The sequence below is a fragment of the Priapulus caudatus genome, unplaced genomic scaffold, assembly GCF_000485595.1.
Source record: "Priapulus caudatus unplaced genomic scaffold, Priapulus_caudatus-5.0.1 Scaffold337, whole genome shotgun sequence".
Taxonomy (NCBI): Eukaryota; Metazoa; Priapulida; class Priapulimorpha; order Priapulimorphida; family Priapulidae; genus Priapulus; species Priapulus caudatus.
Genome location: NW_014577398.1, coordinates 80,394 through 99,757, shown reverse-complemented (window position 1 = coordinate 99,757; position 19,364 = coordinate 80,394). Strand labels below are relative to the sequence as shown.

Below are 19,364 nucleotides of genomic sequence, written 5' to 3'. Positions count from 1 at the left end.
CACCAGCTGCACTCAAGCTGTCAGATCAGATGAAGGAGGGTATTACAGTTAAGAAGGGCGAAACTATGAATTTTGAGGTTCCATTTGATGGCTCGCCTGTACCTGAAATTGCCTGGCTTATGAATGAGGTATGTGTGTAAAGTTCCAATAAATCCATGCGCATAAACGCGAATTACATATTTACCATTGCTGCGTTTCATATTATTATCAGAAGCATATAATCTTTCATAGTTTTTGTCATTGTTCGTTTATTAATGACATCAGAAGTGAAAAAAACACATTTTTATTCACTCCTGATTTCATTATTAATACAATTTTACAATAAATAAAATGACTCATCTGTTGCCCATAATGATCTAACAAAATTGTCCAAATTTGAGATGTAAAAATTACATTGAGATAGTTTGAGTATACATTGATATATACATTAAATATACATTGAGACGTATGTGCATTAAATTTTAGGAACCATTGCCAGACAGCGTAGTAGTGAGTAACACGGGCACCAAGTCCATAATCAGCATTGACGATGTGAGTATGAATGACAGCGGTGAATACAAGATACAGATTGTCAACGAGCATGGAGCAGATGAGGCAATCATTCCTGTCAAAGTAATCGGTAGGAATCTATTCCCTATTTTAGCTGAAATCTGCACATCTTTGCCTTGATACATTAAAAAATTATTTTTATAGTTATTGGCAGAATAAATCTTAATGCAGATGTTCACTGCACGGATGCTGCACTAATTGTGAGCTGATCATGCCCTCCCAAGTCACTGTTTCTTTTACTCTGACTGTATTTTTTATTTACTGGTTTATTTCTTGTACGATAGTCGCATTTTGTGTACTTACTCGTGCAGACACTCCAACTGCACCGAACGACGTCAGGGTTGCTAATATCACGTCAGAGGATGCTGTAGTCGAGTGGGATTCACCAGATGAAGATGGAGGAGCTGAAATCCTCGGATTCCAGATTGAAATCTGTGACGAGGAAACACCTGACAAGTAAGTATAGCTAAAGTTACAGCACAGGAAGAAATGAAGCACAATTCAGCTGAAACACAATAGTAATGCTGTAGCATGTGAACCAACATAAAACCAGCGACCAAGAGTGACAGGTAGAAACAAGGTATACATCGTACTGTGCATACATTGGTGTTGTACATTGTACACTTGTGCTCAGTACATACGTAGTTTGGTCGTTTTCACAGGTTATCGTTGTGTCATGTATTAAAATTGTGGTTTAGGTGGAAGAAGGTAGCCTCGACTAAGGCGAAGCGGGTAACCGTGACTGATCTAAAGGAGGACCATGAGTACAAGTTCAGGGTCAGTGCTGAGAATGCAGCTGGATGCAGTAAGCCAGCTGAGACTGAACAGCCTGTCTTGGCACAGGACAAGCCAAGTAAGCACCTACACGTTATTAATCATGTTCTAAAGCTAGCAGCACACTTCATCATTTTCGTTGCTCGTACAGGCAATTTTCGTGGTCGCCACAAAAATGGCCAAGTGTTGCCCGGGGCCCTGGGGGTCACTGGGGCGGGCGCGCAACGATCACTCACCATGGAAATTTTAGTGGTGACCACAATTGTTCGATCCAATCAAAGCCGTATGATTTCTGCACCACCGAATATTGCTCGGTGTGGCAACTTTGGTGAGTGTGCTGTGACGCCGGGCAACAGCCACAAAAATATGCCGACACACGAAAATTGCCTGTACGAGCAACGAAAATGGTGAAGTGTGCTGCTAGCTTTAAGGCTCAAGTTTGTCCGGGACTTATGTTAGAGATAGTGATTCCAAATAGAGTATGGTTATGGAATCCATTACGAAGTTGGTCATAGTTATACTAATAATGATACGTGGACCCATGCTCTGTCAATCCAGTCCTGCTCTTTCTTTTTGCGAGTTTTAAATTGGAAAAAATTTCAATGCCTAAACTGCTGTTTTGCAAGGAAAACCTCTGTCTGGTGGAGGGCATCAGAGATACTAAGCACTCAACAACATGTTTATAAACTAAATCGATCATTACACTAATATCATGCTTTAGTTATAGTTAGTAATATTTATTGTCATTTCTTAGATATCCCGTTCTATAATTTGTGCTAAAAGTATCTCACATCGGTAGTGGTACTTTAGACGAAAAGCTCTAAAGTTTGTATTGATTTATATTGTTTTAGGTGCACCATCACTCAGAATCGGTGACAAGTACAATGATGGAATTAAGGTGAAAGCTGGACAGCCTGTCAAGCTGGATATTCCATTCCGGTCAAATCCCCCAGCAGAAGTAACGTGGGAGTTCAATGGCCAGCCCCTGGAAGAAGGTGGCAAAATCAAGGCAAGCTATTAGAATACCTGCATGTTCCACACGAGATTGTTTGTTGACGGAATCCCTTTCACGTTTTGCAATACTCATTTGTTAAAACTTTCTTAGACTGAAATGAGTTGCAAGGCAATGTGTTCATGAAAAGCATATATATATAAACATGACATATGATAACATGAGTCATTTCCCTGAACATTTTCCTAGTGTTAGCATGATGGAAATAATTATCTGTCATGTCATTACTCGGTTATTACTCTGTGCCTAAATTCGCAGACAGGATACATTAAATTGGATATTTATAGATATACATTAACTGATTGACTTACAATCCCATATATCTAACTGATAGTATATAAGATAGAGTTTATAAAGATCTATAAAATTGTTCATTTCTCCAGGTTGACACTACCAAAAACAACTCTTCGGTCGTGGTTAAAGACTCTAAGAGAGCTGACAAAGGAGAGTACAAAATCACAGTTAAGAATGACCTGGGAGAGGATTCGTTTACTGTTCCTGTAGAGGTCATTGGTAAGTTGAAGGTCTTGTTACTATTCCTGCTCTTTATTGCTGTCCAGACAGATCATGTCGAACTTCACAAGTGGGAATAAAGTGATTTACTTACACGATTTCATGCATCGCGCAAATTCATGGTTGACGACGGACAAAATATTTGCAAATCGTGTTGTTCGTATTTTTAAGCTGAAATGACTAATTTATTTTATGTCATGTCATAAAGACAAACCGGCTGCACCTAAGGAGGTGCGAATGAAGGATGTGACAGCCAAAGAGGCAACAGTAGCGTGGGATGCACCGGAGGATGATGGTGGTGCCGAGATTCGGGACTTCATTGTGGAGATATGTGACATGGATGAGGCTCCAGACAGGTGCGTGTGGTTTGTCACACATTAATCCTTAATCAATGAAAACATTAATTTTAAAAATTATTTAGAAATTAATAAATAAATAAATCATAACATTTTTAGATATATGCTATGCATGTTAGTTATTTGTTATAAAAAATATTGCTGTATTATTATGCATAGTGGTAATATCAGTTACCCACTCAAGTTAGTATGCAATGTGTTAACATGTATTCATTATAAATTGTTTATAGCTTTATTTCTATATATAATTATGCATTATAATAAGATACTGATATTCATACAGATAAAGCCCAAACAATTTACTACTTAATACTGCCACATATTGTCTGTCAGAGACTTGAATTTAGTCAGGTGGCTGTCTCCATTTCAGGTGGCGTCAAGTGGCTAAAAACAATGATGGTCTTGCAAGCTTACATAATCTCAAAGAAGATCATGAGTACAAGGTCAGAGTTATTGCTGAGAATGCAATGGGAAAAGGTGAACCGAAGGAAGCTGAGAAACCATTTGTTGCCCAAGACAAGCCAAGTAAGTCATTTTGTTAAAGCGTGCAAGAGGCAAAAGGAAATCGTTTATTTTGTGTAAACGTAAAGCATTTCGTTACGTTAACCATCCTCTAAATTCATCTATGTAAACATATATGCTAAAAAAAACATTTACATTGTGTACTATTTTATTATGTGGCACCATCCCTCCATGTCGGAAATACATATGATAAGGATAACTGTAAAGGCAGGACAACCTATCAAACTTGAGATCCCATATAAAGCTATCCCTGCTCCTGACGGTCACGTGGACGTACAATGGCAAACCTCTTGAAGAAGATAACAGGACAAAGGTAGTTGACGAATATATTATATGCTATTATATAAATTTTATTGTAGCAGTATGTTCTCTAGTTCATCGTTTACATTTGTTGCAATTCTACTGTTGAATGTTACTGTCAGCTATGCTGTTAGCTATACTGTCAGCTATCATGATCACCATGATCGGGAGTATAATCTGCTAACATGTTACAGGTGGAATCTACCAAAGCAAAATCCAATGTTACAGTGAAGAAAACAAAGAAGGAGTGATAAGGGAGAATATACCATCAAGGTTGAGAATGAGCTAGGCATGACAGTTTTACTGTTGATGTTAATGTCATAGGTGAGTATAAGATAAGGTATCAATGTTTGTATTTGAATTAGAGAAAACTAATAAAGATGTTCAGTATTACATTGAGTATTTAACAATAGAAATATGTACATATCATGAGCAAATTTGTACAACATAATAATCGGCTTAATAGCAGTATATTACTTGCATGTTGACATATATTTTCAGTTGTATCAACAGCCAAATTGATCGATTCCATTTGTACATCATCTCACATTTCTTCTTATAGACAAACCAGATGTTCCAAAGAAGTCAGAGTTGTCGACGTTAATTCTAACGAAGCTAAGGTGAATGGATGAGCCAGAAGACTGTGGTGGAGCTGAGGTACTTGCTACCAGGTTGAAATCTGTGACATGGATGACGCACAGACAGTATATAATACAATTTGTCATGCATTGATTCGTCGCGATAATGATTTATCTCTACATGTAACAAACCACATGTGAAATGAAGAGCTCTCAGGTCTTTATATCTGTAAATAATTTACAGGTGGAAGAGGGTTACCAAGACAAAGGATACCTGTACAAATCTTCCTAACCTCAAGAGGACCAAGTACGAGTACAAGGTTAGAGTCACTGCAGAAAATGAAATGGGGCTGTCAGCTAAAGAAGTCGCAAACCATTTGTTGCCCAAGATAAACAAGTAAGAATGACTACATTATCTTAGTAAAGCACTTATTGGTATTTAAATGTATGCTGTTTTTTTTTCTATAATTAGTATATATCAAGTTTAATTTCACAATCTCTATCTAGTGTACAATTTTGAGACTAGGTTTGTCACAGGCTACACAAAAGACCTGTTTATGGAATTAGCTTATTGTATATTATTATTATTTGGTCATCTGTGTCACAGAATGAGGTATGGCTGTAAAGTGCCAACTTTGTACATCTGTTTCTAACGGGTTAGAATTACTGTATTAATACTATTATGATATGTGTCACTAAGGGTCGTTCACAATTATCAAGATTCACAAGCGTATAAGCGTACACTTTTTGAGACTCCCCAAAAGTGTATGAAGAAAAATGTTGATTTTTGTTCACACTAATCTACATAGATTACATGTATATGAATTACATGCAAAACCGCCATCGCGCGGTTGTTTACACTGCACTTGCTGCTACTAGCTAGCTAGGTTTGTTGTTCAGCGGTCCCTGCGTTGCGCGGGCGGCAGGGGCTCGTCGCGCGTCGCGGCGTGAGGATGCGTGCGATGCGGCTGGGCGCGCGGCGCAAGCAAATGGATCAACATTTTCAGAAATGCTGAAAGCGTACGCGGCATTGACAGTTTGTACGCTTGTGAAAATGTTATAAATGTGTATAAAAATTAATAAATTGACGACCCCTAACTACGACTGCAATAGAAGACATTGCTATCCTCTTATCATGCTATACTCAAAAAAGCAGGTGTGTTTATTATTAATGATATCATACATTAAAGGTCTTTCTAATTTAAATTTAACTATTTTTAATCTTTTTTCCTGTAGCTGCCCCTGAACTGAAGGTTGGAGACAAATACAAGGATGGCTTAACTGTAAAGGCAGGACAGCCTATCAAGTTAGAGATCCCATATAGAGCCATACCTGCACCTGAAGTCACCTGGCTGTTCAATGGAAAAGCCAATCAAGGATCACAAGAAAACAAATGTAATGTTTGGCTCTAGATTGATTATGTCACACAGACTTTCAAGTCGCTGAAAAATTCCTAAAAAATCTGATTTCTTTTCAGTTTTGCTAATGCTGTAATAAAAAGTGTAAAAAGTGACCCCCCCCCCCCAACATCCTTATGTGTGCTGATGTTGGGATAATCTAAAGTGTGCTAATAGTATTCAGTATACTGCTTGATAAACATATTAGCTACAAAGGTACATAGGACAGATGAGTCTAACTCATGTGTTACCTATATTGATGTTTAATATATTTGCTGCAGGTGGAGTCAGGCAGTAAGAAGTCCATCGTGACCGTGAAAGATTCCACCAGGGTCGACGACAAGCGGAAGTACACAATAAAGATTAAGAATGACATGGGAGAGGAGACGATGTCTGTTATGTCAATGTCATCGGTAAATAGGCTAAATCCATAGTTATCAAGTCCTTGTAGTAACTCTTTTCTAAAATGTAGTTTGTCATATTTTGTTCATGTTTATCATACAGTATGTAGCGTACACTAATGCATTGGACATCAATCATGTTTCTACCATAACAATTTTTGTTTATGGTGACTTAATGATTAATGTTAGAAATTTGTGCATAATCCAAGTGAACTATGCTGTATATAATGACTGGCATTATCGTTAAAAATGTTACTTTGAGAGAACCTGTGAATTAAACATATAAGATAACATATAATTATTGCAGTCCTTTCTCGTATCAAGATTAATTTGCATTAAGATGACTAGGTTACACTGCAACATATATATTCAGGACTTACTGCCAGTGCAGTAAAGTGATAGGCATGATAACTACCTACACTTATTTGATCTACACTGATTGATCGTTTTAATTAACTGACAGAACATTTTCGTATGCGAATACCATTAAGCGTCAATGACACACATGAAACTGTTATTGAGAATCTAATTCTTTGCTTATATCTGTTTGACACATTACAGACAAACCAGAAGCCCCTAAAGAGGTGAGAGCACGCGACGTGACGTCTCATGAGGCCGTAGTGGAGTGGGATGAACCAGCCGACGATGGTGGAGTTGAGATCTTGGACTTTGTTGTTGAGATCTGTGATGAGAGAAGCACCTGGCAGGTAAGTGATCAGTGCTTCACCTGGCAGGTAAGTGATCAGTGCTTCACCTGGCAGGTAAGTGATCAGTGCTTCACCTGCAGTAGTGATCATGCACTGGCAGGTAAGTGATCAGTGCTTCACCTGGCAGGTAAGTGGCTGGTGGGCTTCAATCGCTTGCCATAATAAATTATGCTCACATTTATTACAACGTTGTATTATGTGTCGTGACTAAAATGTCAAACTTTAACTCTTATTGACTATTTTTTCTATTTTTATTAACTCTATCTTATATTTAATTCTATCATTTTCTTAATATGTTATTTCAGGTGGAAAAAGGTGGCCAAAACAAAGGACAAGAGCGTTACAGTGCCTAACCTCAAAGAAGACCACGAGTACAAGGTCAGAGTCTCTGCAGAGAATGAAGTTGGAACCGGTCCAGCCAAGGAAGTACAAATCATTTATTTGCCAGGATAAACCATGTAAGTATGATTTATAATTGACCGTATTACAGAAACTCTTACAGTTTACAAAGAAGACAATTAAGATTTAATAATTTCTTATGTGTGAATTGCATCGTAGAGAGATGCTTTACATAGCCAGTAAGTTTATAAATTATTTTTCCATCTGCCATACTTCATTATTCACACTAAAACTATAGGTATAATGGTCATTGCTGTTATTTAGCCCTTCCACTACAAAGAAACTGTGATCCAGTACTATACTCTTGCTAATAATAGATGCTTGATCATACGTTATTCATAAGTATTGTTTCTTCATGAAAATCTCTGTGTTTACTACTTCAACTTATAGGTGCACCTGAACTGAAGATTGGAGACAAATACAAGGATGGCTTAACTGTAAAGGCAGGACAGCCTATCAAGTTAGAGATCCCATACAGAGCCATTCCTGCACCTGAAGTCACCTGGCTGTTCAATGGCAAGCCAATCAAGGATCACAAGAAAACAAATGTAATGTTTTGGCTAGATTAGTTATGTGCTAAAACTCACATTGACGGTCAAACCTAGGTTTGCAGCCACTTCGTTAGACTGTTCACTTGTCGAGAACTGCTATTTAAACCCTTTTGCGAAAATGCTGTTATAAACCTTGTACAGAGCAGTCAGGCACTAGCAGGCTTATGCATAGTGGGTGAAAATGTATAAGCATACCTTTTGCCCTGTATTTTTATAACCTACCAAGCTGTATAGCAAACTATCCTGTATGGTTATTGCAGTTCCTCCTGATCAGTCACAGTATTGTAGCATCTGGTGACACCACGAGATATCTAGACAAAAGGTCATGTCAAGCAGTCCATTAATGTATGGCATAAGTTTGCAGTGTAGACCTGATAGTAAAAACCAGTCATGCCAAACTGAGTTAAGTCTACTTTGTGACGTTCATACACATTAATGGTTTTCATGTATTGGCTGCAGGTGGAGTCAGGCAGTAAGAAGTCCATCGTGACCGTGAAAGATTCCACCAGGGCCGACGACAAGGGAGAGTACACAATAAAGATTAAGAATGACATGGGAGAGGAGACGATGTCTGTTAATGTCAATGTCATCGGTAAGTTACCAAAGCACATTGATGTTGACTCCTTGCTTATATACGAGTGTGTTTGTAATCTTAAACAACATGTTTGTCATACATTATCGTTGTTCCTACACCAATGTATAGAATATTATTACTATTAATATCATTTTTAATGTTTTTATATCATAATAGTTGTCATTTTACTATGTAATTGTGGTAAAGAGAATGAATAAAATATGTCAAGCAACCAGTTTGGGGTTAATTTAATCTTTACCACTGTTGTGATATTTCTCAAATTTAAATTTTATTTACGTAGTATTTACGCACAATTTTTATATTTCTTCAACACATTATAGATAAGCCAGAAGCACCGAAGGAGGTGAGAGTGCAGGAGATCACCTCTAAAGATGCAATGGTGGAGTGGGATGAACCAGCTGACAAGGGTGGAGTTGAGATCTTGGACTTTGTTGTTGAGATCTGTGATGAGGAGGAAGCACCTGGCAGGTAAATGATCAGTGGGCTTCATCTGATTTCAACTCTTTCTTCCTTTACACAAATTACGCAATGTAGAACAATTTTCTGCATTAACGTTTTGCAGGTGGAAAAAGGTTGGCAAAACCAAGGACAAAAGCATGAAAGTGCCTAATCTCAAAGAAGATCATGAATACAAGGTCAGAGTTTCTGCAGAGAATGAAATGGGAACCGGTCCATCCAAAGAAGTTACAAAACCATTTGTTGCGCAAGATAAACCAAGTGAGAATGATGAATACATGTGTCTTATTAGTACCGGGGAAGTTTAATTGAAATAATTTTAATTTAAAGGGAGAGTTTACTTTAGGTTCTAGGGTTATTTTCAGCTAATTTAGGTTATAATTACGCTGCATAAAAAGTTTCATGGTTCAATCACCATTCGATATATTTTGTTGTTAATGTTTTAAAACTAACGACTACAATTGGATTACAACGACGGTGGCGCCACTCAAAGTGTGTGATCTGATAAGTTGCGCAAAACCACTTTCCAGCCAAGGGTTACAGACCGAGACCGTTTCTTATTTATTCATTTAAAAGGATTGTAATATCTTATAAACGACATATAGTTTCAGTTATAATATGGATAAATTTGCCCTAAAATGAATATCGTTCGGTTAAATAGCATTTAGGTATGAATATAATTGCACTTTTGTGATTAGCCCTCGGTCTGTAACATGCAAAATAAATTGTCAAATACGCAACTTTTTCGGGGTGGCAGCACGGTCGCGGGTGTCATGGCGCCATTCAAATTTCGTAGCGTTGATGTGTAATTAATTATAACAATTAAATTAGGTATCTGGTAACAAATACGTGTGGGTATAGACGATTTGTTATACAGTATGTACAGTTGTATGCAGTAAAGTCCTAGAGGCTACTGTCCCTTTAACTGTAAATATACTTTCACATTTTGCACAGTTTAATGTGGTAAATCAATGACTGTTTTTATGGAAATTGATGGTAAGAGAAAAGCACATATAATGACCATCTATAGCATCTATTGTTATCTACTAGCAATCAAGACATCTGGTTCATTGTTTTTAAATTTATTTGCAGTTCCACCAGAGTTCAAGAATATTGATGAGGTGAAGAAGGGAATAACAGTGAAGGCAGGTGAAACCATCAAGTTGGAGATTCCTTACAGAGCTATTCCTGCACCGGAAGTCACCTGGACTGCCAGAGGCAAGCCTTTGGTTGAGGACAAGAGGACAAAGGTAACTAGACAGAGGGCACTCAAAGAGAGTGCATACCTCCGCGAGCGTGTAACATGTATACATGTGTATAACAGCTGGCTCGCTGCTGGCTGGATCCCCTAAGGCGAGCTGCTGCTGACTGGACGCCCTAAGGCAAGCTGGTGCTGAATCGATCGCGCTAACGCTACACACACACACGAACACACACACGAACACACACACGAACACACACACGAACACACACACGAGACCGATTACATTACCTCCCTGCAACTCCGTTGCGCGGAGGTAATAACTATAGACAGCTACTTTTTGCATCTCTTTGCACGCCCTGTTTTTATTATATATATATATAATCAGAAAACATTGCTTTTAACAATAAACAGTGAAAACCTTTTTATGTGTAAAATGCAGTATGGAAGTGTAAACAAACATTTTCAACATTAAAATGATATTCACTCAATAATGTTATAATTATGCTTTAATGAATTGCCATATTAATTTGGGTCGCTTACAGGTTGATTCCAACAGGCATAGGACTATTATGACAGTAAAGGATGCAATTAGAGAGGACAAGGGCGACTTCAAACTGAAGCTGAAAAATGATGAAGGAGAACAGAGTGTCACTATTCCTGTCAATGTCATTGGTAAGCTCGCATTTTCACCTTAATTGCAGTTAAAAATAATAATATGTGTGATATGCAAAATGAAATGACATCTCATACAAGTGTGTACTGATCTTTCACTATAAGCTAAAATTAAATGTTATTTCCTGGTTATTCTCTTGAATCATCACTGCTTGGCTAAAAGCGGTACTGGCTTTTTTACAGACAAGCCTAAACCACCTCAAGATCTAAAGGTGGCCAATATTACTGCTGACTCTGTCACCCTGACATGGAAAAAGCCTGAAGATGATGGTGGAAAGGAGATAACGGGTTACATTGTTGACAAGCGCAAGAAGAATGCAGATGAATGGGAAAATGTTGCCAACACCAAGGAGCTGAAGACTAAAGGTTGGTTATACCTGAAACAGAGTATTCTGGCATGCCTATTTATTTCATATTTAGGATCAATGTACAAATTTTTAAATGAAATTATGTATTTATTAAATGCGTTATTAATTATTAATTAATAAATAATAAATTATTAATGTATATGTATTTCATGTGGATGTCATCGAGACAAACCCACTAAAAATGAAGCGATGATTTAAATGTCAAGGCAAATGATAAAATTTAAGGTTTTTATCTATTTGTGTGTATCTGTCTTCTATTTATGGGGATCTGGTCCCAACCATAATCGCATGTCAATGTGTGTTATTTGCAGTGAGTGATTTGGTGGAGGGAAATGAATATAACTTCCGCCTACGAGCCACGAATGAAGTTGGAGAAAGTACACCTGTAAGGCTCACTGAACATGTCCTGATCAAGGCACCACCTGGTATGCTATCATTTTCTGCGTACACTTATTTTATTACTTGTACTGGTATGTTTACTTGAATTGCACCTTTATTGTGGACAATTAGTGTAACATATGAACATAAGCCAAGCATGAATTTACTGACATATACTTGCCAATGTGTACTTAATTTCTCCTTTATATACTAGCTCCACCAAAGATTGCAATGCCTGAAGAATATGCGCAGGGCATTACTCTGAATGCTGGCCAGGATCTAAAATTAGAGATTCCGTTCACTGGTAACCCAGTACCAGAGGTTACATGGACCAAGGATGGAAAGCCCTTGAAGGTAGTGTATGAAATCTAGATCATACATGAAAATCCACTTTTAAATTTACAATTATTTCTATATGTAATATGATAGTGTCTACCATAGAACATGATTATGTCTTGTGATATGATAATGATCCTTGTATATAATGTTGTGTCTCATTCTAAGTTTATATACATAATGTGATGGTGTGTGCTTGTTTTTTTTTGTGCTCAGCTTTTTGTTATTTTGAAATGTTCACATATTGTGTAACATGTATGCCTGATGCTATGCTAATAATATTATTTTTCTGTAAGTGACATTAGTAACCGCTATCGACAATAATCGATTACATCATTGGCTTTTTTTATTCAGCCTGCGAAGAACTTGAAGATTGTAAATAAAGATGATGAAACAACTGTCACGTTGGATGTGGCTAAGAGACCTGACAAAGGAGAATATAAACTAAAGTTGAAAAATGAGTTAGGAGAAGACAGTGCATCTGTAGCCATCACTATACTAGGTATGTGCCTCTCGTGTTTTACACTACTCTGCTTTGTCTATATACACCGTGTGTGTACACTATCAGGCTAAGAGTTGGAACATAATGTATATTCAGGCGGTGAATAATGCCAAATAATTTTGTCAATAATATCAATAATGTCATTAATTTTGTCATAAATAATTTGTCATTATTCACCTCCTGGTATATATAATGTAGATAGTTTAGGAATAATTATCTGAAAGATAATTCGACTGTAAGTAATTTTCTGTAAGTAATGTGGGCAATGTTTTTTTCTGCAGATAAGCCAACGAAAGTAAAGGATTTGATAGTAACGGATGTTACTAATAAATCTGTTCTCCTCAAGTGGAAAAAGCCAGAGGATGATGGAGGAACTAGTATTACAGGTATGCCTTTTCTGATGTGACAACCCAAAACATTTTAATTATGAAGTCATACTACTAACATATATAGTATTGTACATAGTTATGTCATCTTAATAGTTAGATGCTTTTAGTCTCACTTGAAATAATTCAATGTACTTTTAGATATGTGACCAAATTAAGACAAATTGTTTATAAAAATATGTGATGATAGGCATACACCATATGTGCTGTTGGTGTTATACATCTTGGGTTTATGTTCCCTTGATATTTCCCACAGGTACATGTTGCTATTTATTAATTAAATGATGCATTTCTATACATGTATAGGCATTTCGTTTAATTCATAAACATGACAGTCTTGAGGTTGATATCATGGTGCTTATATCTGACATGTCTAGACATGTAACATCTGTGTGACATTCAGTTTTGCTTTGTCAGCATACGTTGTTGAGAAGAAAGAAGTGAACGCAACTGCATGGGTTAGGATTACGATGCCCAAGGACTCCAAGGTCGCTACAGAGACAGAGATGAAGTTTACAGTGCCTGACCTGGCTGAAGATCATGAGTACCTCTTCCGTGTAAGTGCAGAGAACAAAATTGGAAGGAGTGACCCATTGGAGACTAAAGAGGGAACTATCACAAAGAAACCACCAGGTATAGGACGCATTTTTGCTACTATTGCTATTTAGAATATTGCATTTTGGTGCCAAAGCTTCTTGGTATGATCATGTTTTCTAACCAATGTGTTATTTGTCTAAATTATCACTGTTACTAAGCGTGAGATCAATGTCCCATCTTTCCTGCTGAAAAGGAATTCTATTTCACATTAATATGCTGTAATAATGTGATATATATTCTCCTTCACAGCACCTCCAAAGATTGACTTGCCTGAGGACATGAAAAACGGAGTTACATTCCATGGAGGAGACACACTGCTCTTGGAGATTCCCTTCACTTCCTACCCACCTCCAGAAGTTACCTGGTTTAAGGATGATAAACCAATGAAGGTATATATATAGTTTGTCTTTCGATATGGCAATTGGGAAATTGTAGTGCTGCTGAGATATGTCATTCCAGAACCTATGCACATAAGTTTAAGCTAACATTAATTTTAACCTTAGGGTAATTTGTTTTTGTGATGTAGATTTTTATTGGATTTATTCTTGCAACGTGAATGACAAAACTGCTATGCAACGTAGCAAGCATTTATACAGATAGTATGCCACAAACCCAAAACATTTAACTAAAACAAACCAATACCTAATTCGTTATATGGCTGTACAATTGCTCAACACATATGTACATGGTGATCCTGTTTTTAATGTTTAATTTTTCCTGTTTAGCCTGACAAGCGAATAAAGATAGATGTTCTTGAGGACAAGACGGTCGTGTCTATTGACCACGAGGCTGTGAGAGAGGACATGGGACAATACAAGCTGAAGGTGAAGAATGACCTTGGTGAAGATACTGTCAACATCCCTGTCACTGTCATCGGTAAGCAGATATATTCATGGAATGAACTCTGTAATGATTGAATGATGTTTATCAAGTTTTACTAGGTTTTACGATCTTTAATTATTTAATGATGTTTATCATGTTTTACTATGTTTTACGATGTTTAACTATGCAATGATGTTTATCTGTGAAGCATTTCGTTACGTTAACCATCCTCTAAATTCATCTATGTAAACATATATGCTAAAAAAAACATTTACATTTGTGTACTATTTTATTAGTGGCACCATCCCTCCATGTCGGAAATACATATGATAAGGGATTAACTGTAAAGGCAGGACAACCTATCAAACTTGAGATCCCATATAAAGCTATCCCTGCTCCTGAGGTCACGTGGACGTACAATGGCAAACCTCTTGAAGAAGATAGCAGGACAAAGGTAGTTGACGAATATATTATACGCCATTATATAAATTTTATTGTAGCAGTATGTTCTCTAGTTCATCGTTTACATTTGTTGCAATTCTACTGTTGAATGTTACTGTCAGCTATGCTGTTAGCTATCCTGTCAGCTATCATGATCGGGAGTATAATCTGCTAACATGTTACAGGTGGAATCTACCAAAGCAAAATCCAATGTTACAGTGAAGAAAACAAAGAGGAGTGATAAGGGAGAATATACCATCAAGGTTGAGAATGAGCTAGGCCACGACAGTTTTACTGTTGATGTTAATGTCATAGGTGAGTATAACGAGTAAAGTATCAATGTTTGTATTTGAAGTAGAGAAAACTAATAAAGATGTTCATGTATTACATTGAGTATTTAACAAATAGAAATACGTACATATCATGAGCAAATTTGTACAACAGTAATAATCGGCTTAATAGCAGTATATTACTTGCATGTTGACATATATTTTCAGTTGTATCAACAGCAAATTGATCGATTCCATTTGTACATCATTCTCACATTTCTTCTTATAGACAAACCAGATGTTCCAAAGGAAGTCAGAGTTGTCGACGTTAATTCTAACGAAGCTAAGGTTGAATGGGATGAGCCAGAGGACTGTGGTGGAGCTGAGGTACTTGGCTACCAGGTTGAAATCTGTGACATGGATGACGCACCAGACAGGTATGATATACAATTTGTCATGCAGCGATTCGTCGCGATAATGATTTATCTCTACATGTAAAAAACCACATTGAAAATGAAGAGCTGTCAGGTCTTTATATCTGTAAATAATTTACAGGTGGAAGAGGGTTACCAAGACAAAGGATACCTGTACTAATCTTCCTAACCTCAAGGAGGACCATGAGTACAAGGTTAGAGTCACTGCAGAAAATGAAATGGGTGCTGGTCCAGCTAAAGAAGTCGGCAAACCATTTGTTGCCCAAGATAAACCAAGTAAGAATGACTACATTATCTTAGTATAAGCACCTTATCGGTATTTAGAAATGTATGCTTGTTTTTTTTCTATAATTAGTATATATCAAGTTTAATTTCACAATCTCTATCTAGTGTGCAATTTTTGAGACTAGGTTTGTCACAGCTACTGTACACAAAAGACGTGTTTATGGAATTAGCTTATTGTATTATTATTATTTGGTCATCTGTGTCACAGAATGAGGTATGGCTGTAAAGTGCCAACTTGGTACATCTGTTTCTAACGTGTTAGAATTACTGTATTAATACTATTATGATATGTGTCACTAAGGGGTCGTTCACAATTATCAACATTTTCACAAGCGTACAAAGCGTACACTTTTTGAGACCCCCCCTTCCCCCTAAAAGGGAGTTTTTTCACACTATTCTGCATAGAGATACATGTATATGAATTACATGCAAAACCGCCATCAAGCCGGTTGTTTACGTTGCACTCGGCTGCTAGCTAGCTATCTCGGTTCGTTCGTTCAGCGGGCCCGTGCGGGGCTCGGCGCGTAGCAGCGTGAGAATGCGCGCGCGGCGCGGGAAATGAATCAACATTTTTTTGGAATGGTGAAAGCGTACGGCGGGCATCCCCCCAGCGTACGGTTTGTACGCTTGTGAAAATGTTATAAATGTGTATAAGGAATTAAATAATTGTGAACGACCCCTAACTAGCGACTAGCAAGAGAAGACATTGCTATCCTCTTATCTTGCTATTACTCAAAACAAGCAGCTGTTGTTCATTAATGATATCATACATTAAAGGTCTTTCTAATTTAAATTGAACTTTCTTCCTGTAGCTGCCCCTGAACTGAAGGTTGGAGACAAATACAAGGATGGTTTAACTGTAAAGGCAGGACAGCCCATCAAGTTAGAGATCCCATACAGAGCCATTCCTGCACCTGAAGTCACCTGGCTGTTCAATGGCAAGCCAATAGCAGAACATGATAAACATCATTGCATAGTAAACATCGTAAAACATAGCAAAAGCATGATAAACATCATTGCATAGTTAAACATCGTAAAACATAGCAAAAACATGATAAACATCATTGCATAGTTAAACATCGTAAAACATAGCAAAACATGATAAACATCATTGCATAGTTAAACATCGTAAAACATTATAAAACACGATAAACATCATTGCATAGTTAAACATCGTAAAACATTATAAAACACGATAAACATCATTGCATAGTTAAACATCGTAAAACATTATAAAACACGATAAACATCATTGCATAGTTAAAGCATCGTAAAACATATAAAACACGATAAAACATCCATTAATATCGTAATATAGAAAACTAGAATAGCATCGTCAAAACGTAGTAAAACTTGAATAAATCATCATTCAATCATTACAGAGTTCATTCCATGAATATAATCGCTTACCAATGACAGTGACAGGGATGTTGACAGTATCTTCACCAAGGTCATTCTTCACCTTCAGCTTGTATTGTCCCGCATGTCCTCTGCTCACAGCCATCGTGGTCAATAGACAAACGCGTCTGTCCTCAAGAACATCTATCTTATTCGCTTGTCAGGCTAAACAGGAAAAATTAAACATTAATTAATGTTAGCTTAAACTTTATGTCCTGAATGACATATCTCAGCAGCACTAACAATTTCCACATTGCCATATCGAAAGACCAAACTATATATATACCGTTCATTGTTTATCATCCTAAAACCAGGTAACTTCTGGAGTGGGTAGGAAGTGAAGGGAATCTCCAAGAGCTAGTGTGTCTCCTCCATGGAAGTAAACTCCTTTTTTCATGTCCTCAGGCAAGTCAATTTGGAGGTGCTGCGTGAAGGAGAAATATATATCACATTATTACAGCATATTAATGGAAAATAGAATTCCTTTTCAGCAGGAAAGATGGGACATTGATGTCACGCTTAGTAACAGTGATAATTTAGACAAATATACCATTGGTTAGAAAACATGATCATACCAAGCAGCTTTGGCACCAAAATGGCAATATTCTAAATAGCAATATAGTAGCAAAAAACGTCCTAGCCTGTGGTTTCTTGTGATAGTTGCCGTCTTTAGTCTCCCAATGGGTCACTCCTCCAATTTGTTCCTCTGGCACTTCACGGAAGAGGAACTCATGATGCTTCAAGCCAGTCAGCACTGTAAAACTTCATCTCTGTCTCTGTAGCGAGCTCTGGAGTCCTTGGGCATCGTAATCCTAACCCATGCAGTTGCATTCACTTCTTTCTTCTCAACAACGTAGTGACAAAGCAAAACTGAATGTCACACAGATGTTACATGTCTGATCATGTCAGATATAAGCACCATGATATCAACCTCAAGACTGTCATGTTTTATGAATTAAACGAAATGCCTATACATGTATAGAAATGCTCATTTAATTAATAAATAGCAACATGTACCTGTGGGAAATATCAAGGGAACATAAACCCAAGATTGTATAACACACAGGCACATATGGTGTATCATATCATCACATATTTTTATAAACAATTTGTTTAATTTGGTCACATATCTAAAAGTACATTGAATTATTTCAAGTGAGACTAAAAAGCATCTAACTATTAAGATGACATAACTATGTACAATACTATATATGTTAGTAGTATGACTTCATAATTAAAATGTTTTGGGTTGTCACATCAGAAAAGGCATAACCTGTAATACTATTCCTCCATCATCCTCTGGCTTTTCCACTTGAGGAGAACAGATTTATTAGTAACATCCGTTACTATCAAAATCCTTTACTTTCGTTGGCTTATCTGCAGAAAAAACATTTCCCACATTACTTACAGTCGAATTATCTTTCAGATAATTATTCCTAAACTATCTACATATATATACCAGGGGTGAATAATGACAAATTATTTATGACAAAATTAATGACATTATTGATATTATTGACAAAATTATTTGGCATTATTCACGCCCCTGAATAAGCATTAATTCCCAACTCTTAAGCCTGATAGTGTACACACACGTGTATATAGACAAAGCAGAGTAGTGTAAAACACAAGAGGCACATACCTAGTAAGTGATGGCTTACAGATGCAGCTGTCTTCTCCTAACTCATTTTTGCACTTTAGTTTATTCTCCTTTGTCAGGTCTCCTTAGGCCACAATCCAGCGTAACAGTTGTTCATCATCTTATTTACAATCTTCAAGTTCTTCGCGCAAGGCTGAATAAAAAAGCCAATGAAGTAATCGATTATTGTCGATAGCGGTTACTAATGTCACTTACAGAAAAAATATTATTAGCATTAGCATCAGGCATACATGTTTACACAATATGTGAACATTTCAAAATAACAAAGCTGAGGCTTTACAAGCATACACTATCACATTATGTATATAAACTTAGAATGAGACACTACGTTATATACAAAGGAATCATTATCAAATCACAAGACATAATCATGTTCTAATGGTAGACACTATCATATACATATATAGAAATAATTGTAAATTTAAAAGTGGATTTTCATGTATGATCTAGAATTTCATACACTACCTTCAGGGGCTTTCATCCTTGGTCCATGTAACCTCTG

The 19,364-nt window shown here is 36.9% G+C and overlaps 2 protein-coding genes across 3 annotated transcripts in view; both read left to right on the top strand.

Moving 5' to 3' along the window:
* LOC106809207 (titin-like) overlaps nucleotides 1-4,315 on the top strand; it is a gene marked incomplete in the record, with an annotated part of 98,410 nt that extends 94,095 nt beyond the window's left edge. Inside the window, 10 exon segments of the mRNA XM_014812204.1 lie at nucleotides 1-128; nucleotides 466-619; nucleotides 861-1,005; nucleotides 1,248-1,402; nucleotides 2,175-2,332; nucleotides 2,719-2,848; nucleotides 3,057-3,204; nucleotides 3,575-3,729; nucleotides 3,883-4,039; nucleotides 4,221-4,315. Coding sequence (XP_014667690.1) covers nucleotides 1-128; nucleotides 466-619; nucleotides 861-1,005; nucleotides 1,248-1,402; nucleotides 2,175-2,332; nucleotides 2,719-2,848; nucleotides 3,057-3,204; nucleotides 3,575-3,729; nucleotides 3,883-3,956 — 1,247 coding nt within the window.
* A 1,525-nt stretch (nucleotides 4,316-5,840) lies between these two features.
* The window catches only part of LOC106809206 (twitchin-like), a 77,527-nt gene continuing 64,003 nt past the window's right edge, over nucleotides 5,841-19,364 (top strand). For both annotated transcript variants that reach the window (XM_014812203.1, XM_014812202.1), the window contains exons 1-18: nucleotides 5,841-5,999; nucleotides 6,283-6,414; nucleotides 6,964-7,109; nucleotides 7,415-7,567; nucleotides 7,899-8,056; nucleotides 8,519-8,651; nucleotides 8,975-9,122; nucleotides 9,217-9,371; nucleotides 10,203-10,360; nucleotides 10,857-10,986; nucleotides 11,170-11,352; nucleotides 11,666-11,779; nucleotides 11,947-12,086; nucleotides 12,423-12,570; nucleotides 12,852-12,956; nucleotides 13,374-13,589; nucleotides 13,803-13,942; nucleotides 14,279-14,429. In XM_014812203.1, the coding sequence (XP_014667689.1) occupies nucleotides 7,507-7,567; nucleotides 7,899-8,056; nucleotides 8,519-8,651; nucleotides 8,975-9,122; nucleotides 9,217-9,371; nucleotides 10,203-10,360; nucleotides 10,857-10,986; nucleotides 11,170-11,352; nucleotides 11,666-11,779; nucleotides 11,947-12,086; nucleotides 12,423-12,570; nucleotides 12,852-12,956; nucleotides 13,374-13,589; nucleotides 13,803-13,942; nucleotides 14,279-14,429 (2,140 nt within the window). In that variant the 5' untranslated portion in view covers nucleotides 5,841-5,999; nucleotides 6,283-6,414; nucleotides 6,964-7,109; nucleotides 7,415-7,506. The remainder of the gene's footprint in view (nucleotides 6,000-6,282; nucleotides 6,415-6,963; nucleotides 7,110-7,414; nucleotides 7,568-7,898; nucleotides 8,057-8,518; nucleotides 8,652-8,974; nucleotides 9,123-9,216; nucleotides 9,372-10,202; nucleotides 10,361-10,856; nucleotides 10,987-11,169; nucleotides 11,353-11,665; nucleotides 11,780-11,946; nucleotides 12,087-12,422; nucleotides 12,571-12,851; nucleotides 12,957-13,373; nucleotides 13,590-13,802; nucleotides 13,943-14,278; nucleotides 14,430-19,364) is intronic.